Source organism: Cydia splendana, chromosome 3, assembly GCF_910591565.1.
Source record: "Cydia splendana chromosome 3, ilCydSple1.2, whole genome shotgun sequence".
NCBI lineage: Eukaryota > Metazoa > Arthropoda > Insecta > Lepidoptera > Tortricidae > Cydia > Cydia splendana.
In genome coordinates this window covers 523,736-541,581 of record NC_085962.1, presented here as the reverse complement: position 1 = coordinate 541,581, position 17,846 = coordinate 523,736, and the positions used below count along the sequence as shown (strand labels likewise).

Below are 17,846 nucleotides of genomic sequence, written 5' to 3'. Positions count from 1 at the left end.
AAGTTTCGTAGTATGTAAAGCGTTATTTCTGTTATTTAAGTATAGTATACGCATCGAAGTACTAAAAATGCTTCAAATAATATAGTTATGAACACAGGCACTGAGAAGTAAACAATTTCATTTCCGGCTAAACTAAAACAATGTGGTGGCGCGTTGATTATATTACACTTAGTTTATCAAATCACTCGAGCAGTTTAATTCCCCATAATAATTTAAGTCCTATTGTAATATAAATGCAAACAATATATAATTACGTCTTGTAATCCGTTTTAGAGATGGCGTATTAATGTCACTTATTTTTATTTAAGTATTTTTCCATCTGACAGTTTCCATTTGACAGGAACAAAATGAACGAATGAACGAATGATTTTGGCATAAAGTAGTCGCAAACCCGAAACAATGTGTGCACACGGCGACCACACTTTATGTCACTTTGTGTCATGTGTCGACCCTTCCCCATTTCTGGTAACTGTGTCGACACGGCGACGACTCTGCGACTGGAATTGTGACCGAAACAGACGGTATCGACACAAGATGTGTCAACACCGCGTCGTAACGGCGACTGGAAATGGTTGTATGGGTACCTTTATATGTAGTATGACTAACGAAAGTTGAAATTAGTCACAGATCGTGAAAATGCCGAGTGCAATAAACGGACACGCTGACTGGGAGGTCGTCCTGACGGGGCTGTCGGGCCGCCTGCCCGAGTCGGAAAACATCGACGAGTTCGCGCGGAACTTGTTCGAGGGAGTAGACATGGTTACTGATGACGACCGACGATGGCCACCGGGTGAGTCTCTTCTTCAATATGGGTCAAACGTCATCAACGAGCCTTTGTTCCAAGAGGCCAGCACTTCGTTATGACCGAGCTCTTGGGCCGCTACCTGATCAGGAATTATCGACGATTTCGCGCGGAACTTGGTTGCAAATGACGACCGCCAATGGACACCGGGTGAGTCTCTCCTAAAGAGAATTAAGGAGCTCGATATTTTTGAGACTAAATTTGAAGCAATCGACTCATTTTACCAGGCACAGCGCTTAAAAAACTTTCGATACTTTTGACCCGAGTCGAGTTAGCGCAACTCAAACTTTTTTCCTTTAATATAAAAAATATATAAGTAGGTACCGTCGTTCGCAGACGTAACTGCTAGATCAAAATTAGTTTGGCTTTAAACTCCCACGGTTCTTATGCGATGTGAAGGCGGGATCCGCCAGTGTGCGGCACTGTGTGATACAAGCATATTCAGCATTTACAAAAATGCTTGTGCCGCACACTAGTGGAATCCCGCCTTTAGAGTCGACGAAATGTCAAACCAAATTACATTCCAGGGATGCATGGATTACCGTCACGGCTGGGCAAGCTAAAAGACCTAAAGCATTTCGACGCAGAGTACTTCAATCTATCAGAAAATCAAGCAGATGTTATGGACCCGGGGATGCGAATTCTATTAGAAGTCACTCATGAGGCGATTGTCGATGCTGGGTATAACCCTACTGAGCTGCGAGGGACAAGAACTGGTGTTTATGTAGGCGTTGGACGCCCCGAAACTTACGAAGCATGGGGGGCGCTGTACAAAAAATCTAATGCCTACACTATGCCTGGCGGCCTTGGCTGTATGTTCTCCAACCGCGTGTCATATTCCTTTGACTTGCGAGGGCCATCGCTCGCTGTAGATGTCGCTTGTTCAAGCTCTGCTTACGCTCTTGCACAGGCTGTTAATGATATTAAAGTAGGCCGTTGTGATGCCGCTGTAGTCGCTGGTGTGAACATCTGCCTCGATCCGTCAACGTCGCTAGATTTTTTTAATCTGAACATGCTGTCGAAAGACGGTCGTTGTGCGTCTTTTGATGAAAGCGGGCAAGGTTATGTACGCTCCGAGGCAGTTGTAGCTGTGTTACTCCAGCGCAGAAATGTCGCGAGGCGTGTGTACTGCACAGTGCATGCAGCGAGAGTCAACAATGACGGACACACGCCGCGAGGCATTACATATCCATCTAGTGAGATGCAGGGACGACTAGCGAAAGAAACTTACGATGAAACCGGTTTGAGGCCGCAAGATGTCGCCTATTTTGAAGCACACGGGACCGGCACTAAAGTGAGTGTAAGGTAAATGTGGAGAAGACCATCTATGACTACCCCTAGTGTAGGTACATTTCATTTCATAGCGTGACGTGACGTAAGTGTTTGCGTTTAGTGTCATCTTCTATGGGACTTTGAGTTTCCAAAACGTCCCGCTTGGCGCGCTGTTCAAACTCCCATACAGAAATAGCCATAATTACCCAAACGCGAACGCTTGTCTTGCTATGGTATGAAATTTACACTAGGGGACTGGTATTAAGACCGTCTACAAGATCATTCGTTGCTTCTAACTCTGCTCTTTCGTTGCGCTTGTACTCATAGGGGTCATGCATTAATTACATAACACGAATTTGAAGATTTTTTGACCCCTCCCCCCTAGTTGTCACACCTGGTCATATTGGGCTAAACATTGGCGTCCCTCCCCTGGTGTGACGTCACATGTTTGCCAATTTTTATTTTCATCGAAATCAACAATTTCGTTTAGTTTTTATTATTTTAACATAAAAAAACATTTTTGACTAAAGCTTTGTTACAAATTTATAACACTAAGGCAATTAGGAACAGAAACTAGTTATATTACTGTTAGATAACTGTGAATAAAAAGATCAAAACCATTTTCGGTTACAGATGTAGTTAAAGTAACGTCACAAAGTTTGTGACTCCCCCCTCCCCCATGTCACAACATGTCACATTTTCTTGACCCCCTCCTACCCCTAAACGTGTGAAGTAATTAATGGATGAACCCATATCTACTCCACTAATTACAGGTCGGTTTATATTTTCTATAAATTTTAATATTGTTTTAGTTTTTGTATATGTTTCAATATTTCAGGCAGGCGACCCACAAGAGTTGAACGCAATAGTCGAGCTATTCTGCAAGAACCGAGAATCCCCGCTACTCATGGGGTCACTTAAATCCAACATGGGGCACGCAGAATTGGCCTCAGGACTCTGTTCCGTCGCTAAAGTGGTGATAACCATGGAGCGAGGAGAGATCCCTGGGAACCTGCACTATAAGAACCCTAATACTGACATCCCTGCACTCAGCGATGGCCGGATACAGGTAGGTAATAAGTTTTTGGAAAAAATTTCATTTTGGGTACAAGTTTTTATCGCTGACTGTACTTTTTTTACCAACCACAACTGGGGTCAAGTCAAGGGCGTTGCGCAATAGTTTGCGACACCCTCCCTCCCCTCGGCCATCAGCTATTGTGTAATAATAAGAGCATAAATTAGATACCTACATTAATTCAGTTACAAAAACAATGAGTAGGTAAATTCGTACGGATACATACATACATTTACATATTAAAGCTGAGTTACTTTAATTAACTAGTTTAGTAAGACAAATTATGCAACGACATTAGTAGTAGGTACAGTCAAGTGTAAAAATATGGGTGCACAAATCATCTCAAAAATATGTCCCATAACTCTTATGTCAGTGAATTAAGAACTATGGGACATATTTTTGAGTAAGTTGTCTACACCCATATTTTTACACTTGACTGTAGGTGGGCTGAACTGGCTACTGAATGGACACCGCAGACTAGCCGGGGCAGACGCAGACCAAAAAAAGAGATGGCGGGATGACCTCGACGCTTTTCGCAGCGATTGGCGGGAGCTTGCACCAAACCGTGATGAGTGGCGGAAGAAAGGGGAGGCCTTTGCCCAGCAATGGGACACAAGATAGGCTATAAAAAATTATAAATTTGTGACCCGGTCACCAATCAACACACACACACAGAAAGCTTCTCCTTTTACTCCCATTAAAAATTATGCTGTTATCAGCCCCTAACCCTTGAAAATAAGGGAAAAATGGAAAAACTTACTGTTAAACTTACTCGAACTCTCGATTCCTGCGCAGTCTACGGGTAAGTCTCGGTGGCTCAGTTGGTAGAGCGCCCGGCTGGTCTAGTTCGAGTCTCGCCCGAGACAGTGGGTTTTTTCACTGTTCCTTTATTTCTAAGCATTGGGGTATAATTTGCAGATGTTCTGCCTAATACATAACTAATGTAATATAACAGCACAAGCAGCAGCAGCAGCAAGTTGCAGCAAGCAGTAAAAGTTGTACGTAGTACGAGCTTTGCTTAGTTTGGGGCTAGGTTGATCTGTGTAAGATGTCTCCCTAATATTTATTTATATTTATTGTCTTCGGTTACCGCGATAGTTACTCATGATTACCCTTTACAGCGTTTGTGGTCAACGGGTGACGGGTGTCATAGATAACTAATATTCAGCTTTTGTGCTGCTTTTAGGTGGTTGACAGGAACACGTCATGGCAGGGTGGAGTAGTATCAGTAAATTCCATGGGCTTCGGCGGCGCCAACGCCCATGTTATCCTGGAAGGAGGTCGCGGGGACCGACCCCCACCCGCCCAGTACGCTGCCCCCCGTCTTATCCTTGCTTCAGGCCGTACAGATGATGCTGTTGAGAAACTCCTCAAACTAGCCACTGAGAACCCTCAGGATGGGGAGTTACATGCTTTGATAGACGCAGTTCACGCTCACCCGATCCCCAACCATCCGCGCCGTGGTTACACCATCCTGAGTGCTGCTGCCCCTATAACAGAGGTGCTGGATAGCGACGAGCAACGCCCGATCTGGTTTGCATTTAGTGGCATGGGCTCGCAATGGGCGGGAATGGCGCGTGAGCTACTCCGTTTACCAATATTCGCTTCAAGCATCGCGCGTTCAGCGGTAGCCCTAAAACCTTACATGGATCTTAAGCATGTCATATCGGAGGCGTCGCCTGAAGAGCTTGGGGATTTGATAAACTGTGTAGTGTCTATCGTGGCCGTGCAGGTGGCGCTGGTAGATGTGCTGAGTGAACTTGGAATTCATCCGGATGGCATCATTGGACATTCTCTTGGAGAAAACGGTCAGTTGCACACGAATGTTCATTTTGAAACTGTATAAGCCGACTATCTGTATTACAATTCCGGAATTGAGACCACAGCATATTTAAAAATTCTGAAATTGGACTTAAGGATGACTTTTGATACTTGCTAAAGCAAATCCATATATTTACTTGCCCAGAATCCTACCTACGCGAAACTTTTGATTTAAAATTTATTGTTAAATTTGACCTTGTTGTCGTTCTTTGGTACCCCATTGGTACAAAGGGCCTTCGTGAGACGTCGCTATCCGCCCCTGTCCTGAGCCTCGCGCTCCACGTCCCTCTAACTCAGTCTAGCTGCCCGCAGCTCGGCGTCGACAGTACGCTGCCACGTGTGCGCCGGCCGGCCCCGTCGCCTGCTCCCGTGCGGCCTCCACGTTATTAAAGCGATCCTGGCCGTTTGACCTATGACTGACGTTTGAAATTAGACCTATGGCTTTTAATTTCAAGTATTGACTTTAACTTTGGATTTATATACTTTGACCTGTATCTTTTGACTTTGCCTTTGACTTCTAACTTTGAATTTCTCGTTTGACTTTGACTTTTAATTTTGACTTTGGTTTTTAACTTTTGACATTTTACATTGAGTTTAACTTTAACTAGTGCATTTCAGAGCTCTGTTCTTATAAACTGAAAATAAATGTCATATACTAAGAAAAAGTGACCAAGGCCTCTAGTGCCCCAGGCTGGAATCGAACCAGCGTCCTCTGCTATCGCGGCAGGTGCCTAAACCACTTGGCCACCGGGCCACAGCGGCATAGGTCAATTTTTCCAAGTATATGCACTTCTTACTGAAGGCTTATGGCGCCCCCTGGCCATCTCTAAGGTAGAACAGACTCTGTTCTTATAGTTATACGGTTTTTTAGGTTGCGGCTACATGGATGGGACTTTAACGGCGGAGCAAACAGTACTGGCCGCATACTGGCGCGCGCGTTGTACCTTAGAAGCAAAGCTACCCCTTGGTGCAATGGCGGCCGTTGGCCTGTCTTGGGAAGAGACCGCGAAGCGATGCCCCGAGGACATTGACCTTGCGTGTCACAACGGCCCTGAAAACGTTACGGTAGGAAATCATACTAGTGCGATCGCTGTAAAAGCATACTGAGGCGACACTGCAAGAATGATGCCGCGGCCCTTCGAGCAACATGGAAGGCAGGCGGCATTTGCACTATTTCCCCTCTGCCTAGGTACAAGATCAACTGATCTAGCGCGGGTAATAAAACTAGTTGCGCTCGGATTTTTCACTAGACCGAATCCAGACGCGCGCGTGAACACAGCAGCAGAAAAAATGCCTAATTGCTCGGTTTTTTGTCGTAAAAAGAGGTCGGAGACATCAAATTTACAAAAAGAAGTGTAATATTTTTTTTACATATCATACGTTTAATTACATTTAAACACAATTATTATATTTTAGTCTCATGTAATTGTTGGATTTATCGATTTTGCTCGCCCAGCACAAATCGCGGAGCGGTCGAGCGACAAATCCGACTTCTCATCTGTCAGAATACAATAAAATACTTCGACGAAAATGTGTTAGTGTGCGTGTTGTGACACTTGTGACTCGCCCGTACACAAAAAGAGATCGAGGTTTGCAAGATTTGTCTTTGACGTGTGTCATTTTCTATGTATTTGTGTCGTCATTACAGATTGGATTTTGTATGTAAGTGTGTGAGAAGTGCGACTGTGTGTACCTTTCCCCCCACAATAAATGGCAGAAAGATTTGTACGGTAAGATATCGCTTGGGCCCCTCCCTTCCGATGTGTCGGAAGCCGGTGTTGCTCGAAGCCGCTGCCGTTGGTCGAGAAGAGGCCGCGAGGCTATGCCCAAATAGATAGAGAGAATACTCTTTATTGGAACACGTCAGTATAAGATACAGCTAAACAATTGATAATGAATAGAGGCAGGTAACAGGTGGTCTTATCGCTAAAGAGTGATCTCTTCCAGACAATCTTTGGGTAGCGGAATCAAAACAATTCATAGTTCAATGCATGTAAATTGATGATATTTTTGGACAAAATAGCTTTACTTAGTTTCTTGCACCAGTATTTTTAGGGTTCCGCACCTCAATAGGAAAAAACGGAACCCTTATAGGTTAACTCGTGCGTCTGTCTGTCTGTCTGTCCGTCTGTCACGACAGCCCATTTTCTCCAAAAGTACTGGACCAATTAAATTCGTGACCTCAAAGACGGACATCTAACGTAAACAAATGAATTTTAAACATGGAGGCCGCTTTTGGGGGGTAAATAAGAAAATTAAAAAATAATGTTTTTTAAACTATCGATATAGTTTAAAAAACATATCTGTTGCATATCATTTTGAGAATCTCAAATATTTTTTTTTTAATAAACAGTTTAGAAGTTATTTAAGAAAATTGCCAAAAAATTACCATCCCCCCCCTTTATTTCCGAAACTACCGGGCCTAAAATAAAAAAAATATATACAATATAGTTCTTTACCTATATAGATGACAGATAGATGGGACACTCTGACAACACCGATTGTCGTATGTGTGGCGAAGAGGAAGAGACAGTAAGACACTTAATGTGTGAATGTCACGCCCTCGCCAGACAAAGAATGAAGGACTTTGGAGCAGGATACCTGGAACCAAAGGACTTTAAAACGCTACCCATGAGCTCCATCATCCGACACATGGATATGGTGGGAAAAGCTCTTGAGTAGTTGACGGATCTCTTCTAGGGGGTAACTGCACAAAAGATCCCTATGGGTCGAAGTGTATCCGCAAGGGCCCTCGAAAACAATAAGATAAGATAAGATATAGATGACAGAAAAACCTATGAGAATTATGCAGTCAAGCGTGAGTTGGACTAATTAGCTAATTACTTAGTTTTTGATCCGAGCCCTACGGGTTTTTTAAAGGCAATTCACTCGCGTTTCACATATAAAAAATACATTGTTATAAATTGGGTACTGTACGAAACCCTTGGAACGCGAGTCCGACTCGCACTTGGCCGGTTTTTATTTCAATTCAGGTCCTTAGCCAGTGGTATTTTATTAAAAGAACGTTTTCTAACAGATCTCAGGTCCAAAAGCAGCCGTGGAGAAATTCGTAAAGCAACTAGCAGCAGATGACGTATTCGTACGAATGGTAGAATCTACCGGTGTGGCCTTCCACAGCAGAAGCGTCGCCGGTTGCGCTCCACAGTTGAGGAAACGTTTGCAGGAGATCATACCTAATCCAAAGCCAAGGAGCTCTCGTTGGTTGTCTTCGTCCATACCGCAGGACAAGTGGGACTCTGACTTGGGTAAGAAACAAATTGGTTTTCTATAAAATTAATAATAATGTTCCTCAGCAATTTTCTGAACTTGAAGGTCGGGGTCCGTTTAGGGAACCTAATGTCCACCTTCCACTGCAAACAAAACGGGCTCCGTTCGGAGTCCGCATAAGGGTCACACAAACCTAACCGCCGCCTGCCAGGCAGACAGCAAACAAATTATTTCATGAAAATAATTATTATCTTCAGGTATATTATCATAATGTTTGACGGATCAGGTAACACTGGTCTTAGTTTCCATAATTCACGATCAACCCGTTAAAAAATTGTGATTTAATTTTTTTACGCGAAATTTAAAAAAGAAACTGCTGAGCTCCATTACCCAGTGAGGAGCAAGGCAGACACATTTTACAGAACGTAAAACTGTTTTTCAGCTCGCTTCAGCGGCGCAGACTACATCGTAAACAACCAGCTCTCCCCCGTTCGCTTCGCCAGCGTCCTTCAGCTTGTCCCCCCTCGAGCGATACTGGTCGAAATCGCGCCACATGCGCTACTGCAAGCGGTGCTGAAACGAGCGCTGCCCGAGGTGGTACATGTGCCGCTTGTGAGGAAAGAGGCCCCTGATGCGCTGGTACATTTGCTGGCTGCTGTAGGAAAGATATATGCCGCGGGAGCGCAGCCTCAGGTAACCAGAGTTGTGTCTCTCTCGAGAACGTTCTCTGTTCCGCATGGAAAATGTTCTCGCACAAAAATATTTCCCATAGGAAACGGAGAACGGTTCTCGGGAACGGCACAACTCTTCAGGTAACAAGCAACAGATTTTTCTGTACACTGACTTTGCAGTGTCATAGTGTGGAGGTGTTACCCTAAATGTTAAATACTAAGATGACAAAAATAATGCAGTGTCAAAGTTTAAAATCTATCTAAAATTTCCATTCGTCTCTTTTTTTAAATACAAAAATGTTCTGTAAATAATCTTTTCACACCTGGGAGGCGACTTTCACGCCTTTGGGATTTTTTTACTTTAAAATCATGAAGTAACAATATATTTCCCTCCAGGTATCCCGTCTCTACCCTGCTATATCCTGGCCCGTATCTCGCGGCACACCCGGACTGGCTTCCCACATCAGTTGGGACCACTCCATCGAATGGAGCGTCGTCGATCCTACCACTGCCGCCCGTACTGGCGAGAACCTCATTGAATATGACCTGACGAAACCTGAGGACGAGTTTATTGCTGGACACAATATTGAAGGCAGGGTTCTCTTCCCTGCTACTGGATATCTTGTGAGTTTTATGCTAATAGTTTATATAGTGTGACTTTATGTACGGATCAAATGGCAATAGACAGGACCGTAGATGCTTATGACATATGTGTTCAGAAAAATGATTGGTTTGGACCAGGGGTCTCCAAACTTTTTTACCTGAGGGCCATATTGCGCCTCAGAATTTTCGCGCGGGCCACCGTCGGCGCCGAGGGGGGGTGGGTGTATCTGGGGTTGCTGCTGTTAGCGCTGAACACCTGGAGCCTGGCTCCCGCGGGCCGGATTGGACCGCTGTCGGCGGGCCGGATTGGAACGCTTCGCGGGCCGGATTTGGCCCGCGGGCCGGGGTTTGGAGAGCCCTGGTTTGGACGATACTGTATTTTGGGTGAACCATGCTCCTAATTTTAAAATTACATTATTTAAAAACGGTGGCCCTTTTGCTTTTGCAACAAAGTTTACAAATGAACGTGGACGATGCTAAAATTCTTAATCCTTTTAAGGTCTTCATTGTAATTCGTTTGATCCGTAGATACTGAACACGGTACCTATAGAATTTGTTCTTTGCAAACGAGATTCAATGACTAATTTCTGTTACATAGACGCTGATATGGCGCACGATAGCGAAGATGAATAATCAAGATATCGAGCAGTCAGCAGTTGTACTTGAGAATGTAACCATCCGACGCGCAACCATCATGTCTCGCGAAGCACCTGTGCGTTTCCTTGTTTCACTCCTAGATGGCACTGGAGAGTTCCAAATCAGCGAAGGCGGTGAAGTGGTAGTCACTGGTACAGCACGGCTTACTTCTAACGCTTCCGCTGAGCGCTTATCAGCTTCTGCTTTAGCGGACAGAGAAGACCAAGAAGTTTTACAGGAACCTCCCCTAGACCCTGAAGACATTTATAAAGATTTGAGCCTGCGTGGTTATAAGTATAAAGGAATATTCCAGGGAATTAAGAGCTCTGATGCACGTGGGCTTAAAGGTTTGCTCAATTGGGAAGGAAATTGGATATCATTTATGGATACAGCGTTACAGTTTGGCCTCATCGGAGCGGATACGCGTGATTTATATTTGCCAGCTCGTATAGAGAGAGTAGTTATTGACCCTGCAGCGCAGTGTAAAGAAGCTGGCTTGGCTACAAACGGAGCTTTACCTGTAAAACGTTATCCTAGTATAGGAGTGATTGTGGCTGGTGGTGTAGAATTCAGAGGTTTGATAACTACGCTGGCACCGCGTCGTATAAACATACAAGCACCGCCCAAGCTCGAAAAATTCGTGTTTCTACCTCTTATTGGTGTCAATGATGACAAAAGGCTACCACTGACAGCTTCAGTACAGTTGGTGATTGAGAACTTTGGAGTGCAGCAGTTCAAGATTGCGGAAATGGCTTTAAAACGGCCTGTAGAAGCGCTAATGTTGCCTCAAGCGGTGCAAGGTAACAAAAAACCTCAATATCTACCTCTATCTACTCGTATCTATTGGTTTATTTTCCAGTTTAATTAAAACATCACAAGCATCACCTTCTAATTTCAATAAGTTTCAAGAGTTATGCTCGGGAAGAATCCTAGTTTACTTATATTGTAATTGTAATACACAGCTCCACTATTAACATCGTACGTTAACAGATTTTCAAGGAGAGCCAGCAGTGCGCGTGAGTGCCACGCTAGCGGCCGGTACCGACGCGACAAACTACAGTACTATTATGAATTCAATGGGAGTTAGGGTAAGTTATCTCTTATTAACGAACTTTACGCTGGACAGAAACCGGTGCAGGCAGATCAGCCGCTGCAAATGCAACTGTAATACTGACCACGATCCTCAGACATGAGAAACCGATCCCGAAAGAAATATTAAAGGGTTCATGGCATCATTTCGTAAATTGGAACTGCTGATTTTAAATGAACGTTGAGTTTCAAATACCACTATGAATTGGTAGAATTTGAAAGTGCTTTGTGCAGCCTTTGTTAAATGTTTTTTCATTCAACACAAATTTTTATATATTATATTGTCGTTTATCTCTTAATTTCCTGAGTCATTTTTGGGGTCTGAATTGTATTTTTTGTAATGCACAGGAAAGAAATTTATTTGTGAATTTGTGGTTTAAGAAGAACATTGGGACTTCGAAGATTAATGGAACAGCCAAAAAAGTTACAGGTTTTAAATTTCCAGGTATCTGACAGAAAAGTGTCAGACGGCGGGCTAGAGAAGGAATGTCATCTAGTGATGGGTGCCAACGTATTGTCACAGCCTGAACTGCTGGGTGCATTAGCCGCGGCAAGCCTTGGATTCGTACTGCTTGAGGAAAAAGTGGACTTGTTTGACAAATGCAACAAAGAGCTGGCAAATGCTGGCCTAACACTGGTATTTTGAACAACAGTATCATTAATATTAACCTTACTTGTAGGTATAAATCAGTTCGGTTTGCGCTATAATATACTTAGTAAAATATACGATATTTACGCAGGTATCACGTACCCGCACCGGTTCACGCGAATTCATCCTTCTTCGTCGCACCAGAACTTTGCCTTCGCCGCGAATAATACTCGAAGCACGAGACGACGACTTCTCCTGGGTGAATCAACTAAAGGACGCCATGAAGCGCGCCCAAACTGAAGACTTGCGTGTATATGTGTGGTCACGAGATCACGGCTCAGGGGTGTTGGGTTTAGGGACGTGCTTGAGACGAGAGCCGGGTGGCGATAAAATACGCTTCTACTATATACCTGGAGCGCAGGATGTGTTCAACCCTGACACGCAAGTGTATAAGGCGCAGGTGGAGAAAGATTTGACCTTCAACGTGCTGAAGGACGGTGTTTGGGGAACATTCCGTCATCGGCCACTGGATGATGTTGCTGGCGCTCGTAAGCAGGTGAATTCCTTTTCTCATCATCATCACAGGCCTTTGCGTCTATTGCAGACGTTTTATGCATTGCTGTTTAGACAATCAAACGGGTTTGGTGACTGTGGAGGCCGATGCGTGAGGGGCACGACCTCCCACATTTTTGGCAGAGAAAGCTCGTGCCACCTGAGGTTCCAGTCCCGGTTTGCTTTATGCGACACCTTCTGTCTTCCTATAATGAACAAAAATATGGCTGTATAGTCTTTGTTCATATGTGCTATTTTATCTTAAAGTAGTACCCACTTTTTATTAAAAAAAAAAGGTTATTTTACGAGTACATAATATAAAAAAAAACGTCCCATGATTTTTACTATTCCGTTACGATTTCTCATGGTAATGGAATGGCCGGACTAATTTTTTTTTCGAAATTTGAGGACTTTTTCACTCTTCCGGATGACTTTGAGTACATAAAACTTTCAAATAAAAATGTACTGTGTAGAACTTTAAATAAAATGGCTCAATTATACCGCTTATTTTATCTTCAGGTCGAGCATGCTTACGTTGACGCGATAACCCGTGGCGATCTATCCTCGCTCTGCTGGATCGAAAGCGACCTGCGTCACGCAGCGTTTACGCCGCGGCGTTCGCGTACAGACTTGTGCAGCGTTTACTACGCGTCACTGAACTTCAGAGATGTGATGAATGCTACTGGCAAGCTGTCGGCTGTGGCAACCATCGGGACGGAGGCTAAAATGGTACATTTATTTTTATAAACACATTGTACATGGTATACATATGCGAAGCGACTACACTCTCTAAGTGCTCCATGATGTGTTGTCTGTGAAATCTATGTGCCTGTATGATTGTCCCAACTTTGATTAATGCCATTTACTTTTCAGGAAAACTCTATCCTTGGCTTAGAGTTCAGTGGCCTTTCTTCCACTGGCAAGCGCGTGATGGGCATTGTTACCCGTGGTTTGGCGACGTCAGTAATGGCCGATACGGGTTTCCTATGGGAAGTGCCGAAAGACTGGTCTTTGGAAGAAGCGGCAACCGTTCCTATAGCTTACGCGACGGCGTATTATGCGCTGGTCGTGCGTGGTCATATGCGAAGGGGTGAAGCAGTATTAATACATGCGGGTGCAGGAGGCGTAGGGCAAGCGGCTATTACTTTAGCGCTTAACGCCGGCTGCACTGTTTTTACAACCGTGGGTTCTCCAGCTAAACGCGCCTTTCTACGTGAGCGCTTTCCGCAACTCCTAAACGCTAATATCGGAAATTCACGTGACTGCTCTTTTGAACAACTAGTGCAGATTCGAACACACGGACGCGGCGTTGATCTTGTACTCAACTCGCTTGCTCGTGATCAGCTTCAAGCGTCGCTCCGCTGTCTGGGAGAGCGTGGACGCTTCCTCGAAATTGGAAAAGTCGATCTGATAGCCAACTCAGAAGTTGGCTTAAGCTTGCTGCTTAAAAGCACTTCAGTGCAAGGCATCTTGCTAGATGCATTGTTCCCTTTGCCAGCTGATGACCCTGAAAAAGTGAAAGTGGTACGATTGGTGGCCGAGGGCATAGCTGCTGGCGTTGTACGTCCGCTACCCACCACTGCTTACGGAGAAAGCCAACTCGAGCAGGCTTTCCGGTAAGATCATCAACACTGAGTATACACGAACAAACGATGGCCGATGATAAAGGACTTTATGGAATATCGATTTGCTCCCCATGTGTTAAAAAAATACGATTTCGGAAAAAAAATATCGAAATTTGGCTTTATACCTTGATAAGCATTAAAACCAGTGTTCAATCAAATCTGATTTAGTATGTAGTAGAATATGGAGGTCAAATCGGTAGCTCTTACTCAATGGCATGGTTTTATGGCCAGGGCATTGAGCTATTCTATCAGGGGCCTTCGTTTGGGCCGTTTTGAAAGCACTTTATTAATACATAATATTCCTTATCTCACCCCTTCTAAAGTTGTTTTGTCGCTCAGGTACATGGCTACAGGCAAGCACATCGGAAAGGTGCTGATTCGTGTGCGTGATGAAGCGAACGTTGGACAGCCGTCTCGGCTAATACCCGCCTTGCCCCGAACCTACATGCATCCTGGAAAGAGCTACGTTCTTGTGGGTCAGTGCAAATACTACTGATTTTTATTACGATATAGGAGGCAAACGAGCTGACAAATTGCCTGATAGTAAGCAATTAGCGTCGCCCATGGACATCCGCAACATTAGAGGGGTTGTAGTGGGATGCCGGCCTTTGATGTGGAATTCTTTTCTTGAAAATTTGACGATTGTAATCGTATCGATCCGAAAATATCGCAGGCGATAGTTCATTCCACAGTTTATTTAATCAATTAATTAATTTTAAATTACTTTGGAAACGGAAGTTTTTCTCAATTTATCGGGATGTTTTGTATGTAATGTTTCCTTTTTGATGTATTTCGTATCATTCTGTATTCGTCACTCGTTCCTTATTAGTCTTGTTCATTTTTTGTCACTGCCTTCTTTGATCAAATTCTTTGTCTTTCTTTTAGTCTTAGTAAGTTTTATTACTTTTTCGTCACGGTTGACCAAAGAAGATAATGACATTAATGACAAAAACACGACCAAGATGACGAATGACGAATACAGGAATTACAGGATTATACGGAATAAGAAATAAACGAAAAACAAATGAGACAAGTTATGATGATGCCGTTTAGGATAGCTAAAAGACTATGTTTCCTACTCATTATCGTTTTGCAGGTGGTCTAGGAGGCTTTGGTTTGGAGCTAGGCGACTGGCTGGTCCGCCGTGGAGCGCGCACACTGGTGTTTAATTCGCGCAGTGGCGTACGGACTGGTTATCAGACTTTATGCATCCGCAGGTAAGCTGTCTTAGAAATAAAATTATTTTGTATGTGCGCTTAGTTATGGAAAGGTTGTTTAACGTGCCAGCGCAGAGTCGTGGGTCGAGAATCTTGTATAATAGTTTTTTGTTTCTAAAGCGGGACTTGGTGGGTCACGTCTGCCATAATGAAAAGCACATCTCTTTTCTTTTGTATGTGTTATGCCGATACATTTTGAGACTAGACTAGACTATCTGATCGTTTGTTTACAGATGGTCTTCATTGGGTGTCCACATATTAGTTTCATCAAAAGACGCCACGACGTCGGCAGGTGCGCGCGTGCTGCTGGAGGAGGCGGCAGCGCTGGCGCCTGTTGGTGGCATTTTCAACCTTGCTGCTGTGTTGAGAGATGCGTTTTTTGAGAATCAGACCCCGGAAGCCTTCCAAGCTGTTGCTAAGCCGAAGATTGACGGTAGGTAGTCCGATAATCTTGCGTGAGTTTTGTGAGATCATTTCGTTGGTAAATGGTGATTTTTAACTTATTTACCTATCTGTGAACGTCAGAAGGAAATTCAGTTAGTTTTGAATAACTAATTTTTTTTTTGTTGGGTATATTAATGTAGGGCAGTTCCAAATAAACTCTGATACTGGAATTATAAGTGAATTTTGTTATAATGTGACTACACCTTACAATGGGACTAGATACAGCAATACCTACCTATTTTACTAATCAAAAATGTTTCTGTAATACTCCTTCTAACTTCTAACTAACACTTTCTTTACACAGCGACCCGGGCTTTGGACAAAGCCTCGCGGGAGCTAGCACCCGAACTCGATCATTTCGTCGTCTTTTCCTCCGTGTCATGCGGTCGCGGCAACGTTGGCCAAACCAACTACGGTCTAGCAAACAGCGCCATGGAGCGTACATGCGAGCAGCGAAGAGCTGACAAACTCCCTGGATTGGCAGTTCAATGGGGAGCAGTTGGGGACGTAGGGCTAGTAGCAGCGATGGCTGAAGATGCAATAGTTGGTGGTACCACGCCGCAGCGTATTGAGTCGTGTCTGCAGACGCTTGATGTGCTGCTGGGGCTGCCGTACGCGGTGGTGGCGTCGATGGTACTGGCGGATGAACAGAGGCAGGAGAAGCCGGCCCAGGACTTGGCGCAAGCTGTTGCGAACGTTTTAGGTAACGAGGCTTTTGTATAAATTACAATTATTATATCTTCGTTATAACGTTTTTAACCACAATTTTGATGATGATCATTATGACAGGTGTAACACGTCCTTTTTGGGCGTCCCTGATACCTCTAGAGTGAATTCAAATTCAAAATTCAAAATGTTTTATTTGCAAATATAGGTAGTGATGGTAATCTTACAATAGGTGATGGTGTCGCTATATTTGACCAACAGGCATGCAAAAAACATATGTACATATGTAGAAATGATTTCAATCTTAAGCTTATTTGTGTATGTTTAAGATTAAAATCACTCCAAGATATAAGTAGCCTTAAAAGACCTGTTTGCCCTCGGAGTACCCAACTGGCGTGAAGTGGCGCAGAATAGGGCAGAGCGGCGTTTTCTTGTGGATTATTTTTGGGTCACTGTGACGTTAGTTAGTTAATGATGATTTAACATTTACAGGCATCAGAGACGTGAAAAAAGTATCAGAAACGGCGACACTGGTCGAGCTAGGAATCGACTCTCTCATGGGTGCTGAAATAAAGCAGACATTGGAACGGAGCTACGACGTCGTGCTGAGTGTACAAGAAGTGCGGGATCTTACGTTTGCGAAGCTACGGAGTATGGCGGGCGATGCGCCTACTACAAGTTGAAGTTGGATTACGTAAAGTTAGAATATTATTTGATAATCAAACGAACTTGCCTGTGAAGTTTGATTACAATTTTACGAGTATTCAAATCTAAGACTACAAATATAATTTACAAGCAGATGTTCAGAGCCTTGTATCTAAATACAGATGCGAAAATAAAATAAAATATCGATATCAAATCAGTAATTTACGTATAATACCGTTACTGATATTACCGACTTATTTCAGCTGAAGAGAATAACGGTGCCTCGTAGGAGGTTTTTTTTATCAAAATTTTGTACGGTGTTCCTTCAAATGTAATTTTATGTATACCGAGCATAGTTTATTATGATGATAAGCGTCATTAACTAACGGGTATAAATTACCTTTGATATTCCTTTTAAGTGAAGGTAAAAAAAATAAAAAGTATATAACTTTCTTTAATTTCATTGTAATACCTATTGATAAAGTTTAAATACAACTTCTTAAGATTATGGTTATAACTGTTGTTTATGTTATTTTACCATTGCTTATGTAAACCATGACGCCAGTGGAAGGTGTAGGTGTAAATCTTTAGTTAACGCTGAACCAAATTTAATAGCAATTTACTACCCATTATATTATTGGCATTTCACTAAATTATACATTGTTTAATTTTTAGGATTATTATAACTTCAAGTTTCAACGGTTTGGGCTGTGTTTTCTGTCAGACGGGGGTTTAATGCTTAATACAATTATATAAAAACTATCGTACATTTGTTATAACGCCATTTGATATTATTATTGTATGTTATAATGTAATTTTTATTATACGTTTCCTTTGTTATCATGTGATTTCATCCAAACCGTCATTGATATAATCCCTATTGTAATATAATCTTAAAATAATATATGGAC

At 43.2% G+C, this 17,846-nt stretch overlaps 2 protein-coding genes across 2 annotated transcripts in view; one reads left to right on the top strand and one right to left on the bottom strand.

Moving 5' to 3' along the window:
- LOC134806393 (protein O-mannosyl-transferase TMTC1-like) overlaps window positions 1–17,846 on the bottom strand; it is a 268,478-nt gene that overhangs the window by 172,947 nt on the left and 77,685 nt on the right. The gene's annotated exons all lie outside the window — the stretch shown is intronic.
- LOC134806336 (fatty acid synthase-like) lies at window positions 637–16,973 on the top strand. The gene is made up of 19 exons (XM_063779543.1): window positions 637–790; window positions 1,330–2,096; window positions 2,913–3,143; window positions 4,336–4,957; window positions 5,842–6,035; window positions 8,008–8,236; window positions 8,641–8,891; window positions 9,266–9,493; window positions 10,071–10,908; window positions 11,099–11,196; window positions 11,643–11,834; window positions 11,938–12,342; window positions 12,858–13,067; window positions 13,212–13,954; window positions 14,303–14,439; window positions 15,060–15,180; window positions 15,414–15,613; window positions 15,929–16,327; window positions 16,783–16,973. Exons 1-19 carry the CDS (start codon window positions 637–639, stop codon window positions 16,971–16,973), a joined length of 6,210 nt encoding a protein of 2,069 aa, XP_063635613.1.